Here is a 7,910-nt window from a genome sequence, read left to right as displayed (position 1 = left end):
TTCTAGTCCTGAAACATTTAGATATTTAAGCAAGAATTAGAAAGTGTCAAGGAATCATGGATTTAGAATTTACAGTGATCTTCTTATATTTCAATCTCAGTATTTTAGAAATGAGGAAACTGAGGTGTTGAGAACTTAAGTGACTTGACTAAAGGTGACAAATGCTAAAAGTGACAGTCTGAATCTGAACTTGAGTCCCATCATCCCAAATCCAACACTCTTTTTACTCCTGCATATTCAAAGAACTAAGAATCAGAGCTTAAATGTAATATAATTTGAAATCAGAGGTTTTCCATTCATGAACACTAAGACTAGAAGTCAACTGATAAACATCTAAATGTACAAAACAGATGAAATGAGGAGATTAAAGATTTTTTTGCCTCATAAAAATATTCATGTTAAGGGGCGGCCAGGTAGCACAGTAAAGTAAGAGCACCGGCTCCAGTGTTGAGAAGACCTGGAGATCGAATCCCGGGCTCAGACACTTAGCACCCACCCAGAAACACCTGGCCGTGTAACCTTGAGCAAGTTACTTAACCCCAATTGCTTAGGGGTGGCCAGGTGGCTCAGCGAGTAAGAGTACCGGCTCCAGTGTTGGGACGACCTGGAGATCGAATCCCGGGCTCAGACACTCAGCACCACACCCAGAAATAACTGGCCGTGTAGCCTTGAGCAAGTTACTTAACCCCGATTGCTTAAAAAAAATATATATTCATGTTAGAAGGCTCCATGCTCCTCTAATGCATTTAAAATAAAATCTGATTTATAAATAATGTTTTAGAAACATTTGTATTACTTTGAAATGAATACTTTGAACAGGAAGCTCTATGTACAACAACATACCATAGTTGTTGCTCTGAAATATCAATCAGTAGTTCTTTTTCTTGAGTATGTTAACATGAGACGCTATAGTAGTCTAGTAAGAAATACAATTTGATTCTCTTGTAATTCATACAGGAACCACATTCGACAAATTTGTAAGAATCTAACATGTTCCTTGGGCATTTTAATAATTTTAGGCTAATTTTCCATGGGTTAATTTATCATTTAATCTATCATGATCTAACTGATGAAAATCATTCATTACACTAATACTACTATTTACAAAATATTACAGTTTAATATGTATTACTCCTCCTAGAAAATATCATTTCTCATGCTGATTGCTAGTGAGATCTTATGCTTTTGTGCAAGAGAAGGTACTTGAATACAGGGAGAGTCAAGTAAAAAATTAACATTTTCCCAAATGGGTCATACCTCATTCATGAATCTGTATGGTTCAAGGAGACAAAATACACTTTCAAATGTGCTGTTATTTTTAGAGATATATCTGTAGTTTGGTTGCATCTCAATCAGAAAGTTAAACATTCTTCTATAAATATTAATAATTTAATAAACTCTTTCTGGTAGTAAACCTTATTTGATCTTAAAGGAAAGGAACTAGAGAGACTGTCATTTTGTCAAGGTCACAAAATGAATCATTTTAGAAAGTGAGAAAAAAATCCACATTTAAAATGTTTCTTTCCAAATATAGAGAATCTAGAAGACATCACTACAAGATAATATGTCTATATGGATTTCTTTAAATTACTGCATTTCTCGTGAAAGATGGAGAATTCTGAAGGGCAAATGCTTAAAGAAGTTACTCATTTGAAAAGGGAAACTCATAGAATATTTTTAAGGTAATCAACTGATGAGAAGAATTAAAATTACAGTAATACCTTTAGGAGTTCCATCACTTCCAGCTGGGGAGCACACTGGCTGTGGAGACCTCAAAGGAAAAGATGTAGCATTCCTCATTGTTGAAGAATCTCCATCCTAAGAAAAGAATCATAAATGTACATGTCAAAGAGAAACTTCTTAGCTAGTGTTAATTCAATACTTTACTGATATGCAAAGGGTCAGTATTCAAAACTATAATTTTTTCCACACCTTCCTGTTTTCTTCTTGATTTAATATCTCAGAAACAAGTACTTCATCTGTTTCAAAAAATAATGCATGGGCTAAGCATGGTAAGGAAAAATAATGAACTAGTGCCACTATATGCTTCCCTTTATTTCTGGTTGTCTTTTTCAGTATGGATTTCACAAAAGTCTATGTGATCAATAGAATACTGAAGAAATGAATTGTAAATTTACTAAGTTCAAAATCATTCAAAAATTTCCATAAACTTGCCCAACAAAGATAGCATTTCAGATAGATGATATTATTGGTCATAAAGTTAAAGGTCTATCAGAAAAAAGTTAAAAGTGGAGAACCACAAGACGGGCTCTTCCTGACCCCTTAACTTACCACTCTCCAGCAAATGAGAAGAGAAAGCGCTAGATAATTTTTTGTTGTATAATTTATATGCAGAAGTTCTACTAAACACACCAAAATTTTAACATGCTTAATATTTTAATAGTAGCAGTAAAAACAAAAGTCAACCTTAGAATCATAGCATCACAGAACTATACTAGATTTGTAGTAAAACTTTATTTATTGATATTATTGAAAATAATGAAAATAGCTGACACAATGTAGCATTTTATATTTCATAGAGCTTTTTTTTTTTACTTAGTCTTCATAACAACTCTGTGAAATAGGCAGGGCATGTATTGTTACCTCCATTAAATAAACTGTGGCCCAAAAAGATTAAGTCACTCGCCCAAGGTCATACAGCTCATAAGTGGCAGAACCATGACTAGAACCCAGGTTATGATGTAATATAACAAAATAGTAAAACTACCCCTTTACCTTAAAAATAGTGACTTTTTTTTACATACATCACTACTTAGCCTGTGCACCATGTGTAGGTAGTCGTCACTTGAGCCATGTCTAGGATTATCAGCATGATGATTAGCTGAATTGCCAGACAACTGACCAGAAACTTTATTATCATGCATGTTTCTCAGCCCACTTGGTACAATGGGACTTGATACTGATGCTGAAATTAGAAAGAATAATAAAATTAACAGCTTTTCAAGAAGAAAAAAAATTATAACTATTTGGAGTATACTGAAAATAATGTTTAAAAAATTACAAACAATAGTCAGATATTATGGTATAATAGCCAATTGATTTAATTTTCAGACTAGGGGAAAGTGCAAAACAATCATAATTTTTAAGGAAATAGCTGAAAAGATTTGTAAATGCAATGAATTTTAAAATTATAATGAATAACTTTTTGCTTAAAATCTATAGCTGGAATATAAAAATTAGCATTTTTATCTTTAACAAGGTAGTATTTTATAAATACATATATACATATCAACTATGTAAATAATCAAAATAGGCTTTGCAGTACTAAGTCTGCTTACTCAATTTCAACTTCTCAATTAGAAGCTGAATCTTTGAACAGATTTAGTAGCACTGGGCTTTATTGTGAATATGGGAAAACATTTCCTAATTGAGGAAGCCCACTTTAACTACCTGAAAACTAGAAAATGATTAACCATGGAATATATGCTATTCAACTGAATTATTTATTTGATTTTACCCCATGATCCCTCATTAGTAATTTCTGTGAAGAAAAAAAAAATTCACTTTTATAATAATGGTATAAATAAAATATAGAGTCATATAAACCCATCCCTCCTCCTAACTTCCCCCTTTTTCTGCTGAAGACACCATCGTTCTTCCAAGTCAGTCACTCAGGTCACAAATTTGTATTTATTTTGTATTCTTTATATTTGCATTGTCTCTCTTGTTAGAATGTAAGCTCCCTGAAATAAGAAACTGTTTCATTTCTGTCTTTGTGTCCCAACATCTAGTACAGTACCTGGCACACAGCAGGTGCTTAACAAATGTGTGTTGATTGTTCGATCCTTCCCACTTCACTGTCATGCACTCACTCCCCTGATCCAGTCAGCTGCCCAGTCTTGTTGATTCTGTCTCCTTAACAATATATAGCTAGCATGATATGGCTTTATAATCTAGTACTAGAAATCAAACCTTCCCATTTAAGGTTATTCCGTTTTACTATGCTGTTAACTATATCAAGTTCACTGTCAACTCTATATACTCACTAAAGTGAAACAACATCTTCTTTAATTTAGGTAAAAGCTGTTGTTATTGGAAAGACTAATAAACAGGCAGTTTCAGACCAAAATTCAGTTTTTTGAATTTTGGCAAAAGCTTTTTCCAACAAAAGAACACACAGTAGAAGCATGAAGAACAAGGTCTATTTATACATGATCCACTTAAAATAGTTGTATACTTCCCGTTAATATATTTTTCTTAAACCTTTTCTATAAATACTACTTGTACGTTTTCATAATATCACTCTAAATTAAGGGACATAGACTTCAGTAGAGAAATACGTTATTAGAGATTTTTACAGCTCTGCAGGCCTTCCGAGGTCATCTTGCCTAAGAAAACTGAAGCCTAAAGAGGTTAAATGGAGTTGACATTGTCATAGATCTAATCAACAGGAAAGCTAGGACTAATATGCAGATAAATTAATCTTACACAGTTAAGTAAATAGAATTTGTGCAGATAGTAAATTTTATGGAGAGTACTTACAACTAGAGGATATAGAAATGGCCTCTCAAAGGAGGTGACATGAACAGAGCTTTAAAAGGCACAAATAGTTCAAAGAAGAGGAAGGAGAACACTCCATGCCTGTGCAAAGTCATGGAGGTGGAAGATGGACCATCCTTGAGGGCAGGGACTTTTTGTCTTTGTATTCCCAGTGATTGGTCCACGGCCTGGTACAAAGAAATTTAATAAAAGCTTATTCATCTGAACTGAACTACTAGCTATTCTCCAAATTAAATATGCTCCATCTCTTTGCCGAGTGCCTAGAATACACTCTACTCAAATCCATAGTTGCAGCCGTGAAGTCTTCCCTGCTCCTCTCTGCTTAAAGCAGAAGTACTTAATCTGAGGCCTGGGAACCTGTTTTTAAAAAAAATATTTTGTTATGTGTATTTCAATGTAATTGGTTTTCTCTGTAATACTATCTATTTTATGCATTTAAAACATTATTCAAAGAAGGGATCCACAGGCTTCATCTGACTGTCAAAGTATGACATGAAAAAAAGGCTAAGAATTCTTGGCTTAAAGTGCTTTCATTCATCTCAAATTTTCGGAGATTACACTATCTAGATCTTTCCTTTGGCCATCACATGCTACTTTATATTACACTTATCTAGGTATATGTTCTATCTCTACAGAATCTAAGGTCTTTGAGGTCTGTAACTATGTCGTTTAAGAATCCATATTTCCTACATCTAGAAAATAGTGAGAATTATTGAAAAGGCTATGGAGCAGATTCTAAGTCCAGCCACTAAAGACTAGTCCTTTAAGATCTCACAACTCTATTACTGCAACTAGTTTCCCTTATTCTGCTCTTTGGCTTTCAATCCATTTGGCATATAAATATCATATTTTTCTTCTTTATGATATCAATTCATTTGGGAAAACACTTATTAAATGTTTATTATACGCTAGAGACAGAAAAATGAAAAGAAAGCAAAGGAATCACATTTTACACATTATTTCCATTATATCATGCCTTTCCTCAAAAACAAGTAGCTCCTTACTGGTCTCCAAAGTGGGATACCCATTATGAAGTAGGTGCGGCAGGAACCCAAAGAATTTGTAATTAACATTAATCAGAAGGTGGGTCACATCCACCCTTTCCTATGATAGACATGCTTTTCTTTACATCATGCCTAAACAAATCCTTTACCTGTTATTCCCCAACACTTCACTATTCCATCTCTTTTCTCCTATGTGTAAGCTCCCAATAGTTTCCTTTCTAAACCAGGCACTGGACCCTCAGGGGAGTTAAAACATAATGGAAACCCAGGCACCAGAGCTGTGCAGATGCACTGGGAAAGTTCCTACCCACCAAAATACCCAATATCTTTGTTATCTAGTGGCTGAAGGTGTTCTCTGTGTTCCAAGGCAGTGACTGGTAAGAATTCTGAGTGGTTTGTGGTGGGACAGAGTGAGTAATATAAGATAAGCAGGTATGGGCATCACAGATCTCAGTATATTATCTTCCTCCCAAATTCAGCCTTTTCCCAAACTTTCTCTATTATAATCTAGGATTTCACTATACTGCCAGTAATCCAAGTCTGCAACCACTGGGTCTTTAACTCCTAGCTTTCATTCACTCCATGTAACAAAGCAATTACTAAATCTTGTCATTTCTGTTTCCACAACAAATCTCACATTCCCTGCTCTATACCACCCTGTTTAGTCCTTCAACATCTCTACCCAGACTACTGCAATGGCCTCCTACAATGGTCTTTCTTCCTCAAGTGTCCCCTCATTCCAGTGCATCCTTCACATAACTTGTCAAAGTGATTTTTCCTAAAGCACAGATCTATGTTGCAACCTCCTCCCCCACTCCCATAAATTCCAGTGGCTCTATGCTGCCTCTAGGATCACATATAAACTCCTTCATTTTGGTAATGCCCTTAAAGATCTGTCCCCAACCTACCTTTCCAACTTCATTATATATTTCTCCCCTCCCTGAAGTCTACTGTCCAGCAAAACTTGCTTTCTTACTGATCCTCACACACATATGGAAGCACAACTAAGATATTCAAACATGAATAGGAAATTAAAGCATGATACCATCCATTAAGCAGAACCATATAAAGAAAGAGAAAGATTTGTATTAAAAACTTTCTGCTGAATTGAAACCAGAGACACTTCACTTTTGCTTTTATTGTTTTTTGCATTGTGTATGGTGAACAGCTACACACAAACATGACTTTTGTAGAAGAGCTGTTATGTTTACCATTATAACCATTATTTGGTTATTGTATTTTTCAACTAAAAGTATATTTATTTAGCAGCTTAACTAGTTACAATGATGAAATTAACTGAATAATTAATTACTAACAACCAATAATCTACATTTTTACCTTATCCCTCAGGACGTACACAAAGATTATTAAAAAATAAGGAAGCATATTCAAGTGACATTACTTTCACTAAAAATATTATCATTGATAAAGTTTTAGTGACAGCAAAAAGGGCTTTTTTCCCCTATTGTTAATAAAAGATTTTAAAAACAATTATTTCACCTTTATCTCACCCTCTGAATCTTCTGGTTTTGAGTAGGTTTTATATTGTACATAATATTTTAGTACAATAGTACATATATAATTTATAAATAAATATACAATACATATATTGCCAACATTTTTTATTGAGGAGGTGTGTGATTGAAACAGTGGCAAACTCCAGTTTTTAGCTATTTATTATCTGGCTTCAACGAACCTTATTTCTAGCCTTTATCTGAATCAGGCTGATGCCATATTAAAAATATGGAACACATGAATGTTCTTTATGCATTAATCCTCTGCACATACTCTCATCTTCTCCATTTAAAAAGGCCCAGTTCAAGTCCTACTTCCTTAACTGACATCTTTCTCATCTACTTTGCTTCATCCTGATCTCTTTCTACTCTTACTTCCTAGAACACTAAACTGGCACCACAAAATTGATCATTTCTTTACATATGGTAAAATCTCAATGAAGTATTCCTGTAGAAGAATTATTAAATCATGGCTAGAATTATAGAAAAGTTGACAGAGAGATGGCCTTGGAGCAAGAAGATCTGACAACCAGAGGCCATGTGTGACCCTGGGCAAATGTCACCTCTCATGTTTCAGGCAACTCTCGAAGACTATAACTTTTAGAGAAGGACTTGATGTGAACTGGCAAAGAGAAAAAAAATGAAATATGTTCTGATAGTAAAGAGGTTAAGATGAGTTGCTATGCAAAGACCTGAGATCATATAGAATATCCAGAAATTATAAGATTCAGGGCTCAAATGGACTTTAAGAGATTGGATAAGCCCAACCTTCTCATTTTATAGATGAGGAAACCACAAAGTCTAGAAAAGTTAAGTGGCCTGCCCAAGTAGAACAGTCAGGAATCAAAGCTACACTACTATAGAACTAGAC

General features: G+C 34.3%; 1 protein-coding gene across 5 annotated transcripts in view; it reads right to left on the bottom strand.

Annotated features, from left to right (window-relative positions):
• The window catches only part of NIPBL (NIPBL cohesin loading factor), a 275,650-nt gene that overhangs the window by 111,809 nt on the left and 155,931 nt on the right, over window positions 1-7,910 (bottom strand). For all 5 annotated transcript variants that reach the window (XM_069096153.1, XM_069096158.1, XM_069096156.1 and 2 more), the window contains exons 7-8: window positions 2,766-2,926; window positions 1,722-1,818 (exon numbers count right to left, since the gene is read on the bottom strand). In XM_069096153.1, the coding sequence (XP_068952254.1) occupies window positions 1,722-1,818; window positions 2,766-2,926 (258 nt within the window). The remainder of the gene's footprint in view (window positions 1-1,721; window positions 1,819-2,765; window positions 2,927-7,910) is intronic.

Source organism: Petaurus breviceps, unplaced genomic scaffold, assembly GCF_028583685.1.
Source record: "Petaurus breviceps papuanus isolate PSGF00001 unplaced genomic scaffold, PetGlider_PUasm1.0 229, whole genome shotgun sequence".
In the NCBI taxonomy this organism is placed as follows: domain Eukaryota; kingdom Metazoa; phylum Chordata; class Mammalia; order Diprotodontia; family Petauridae; genus Petaurus; species Petaurus breviceps.
This window is presented reverse-complemented; position numbering and strand designations above follow the sequence as displayed.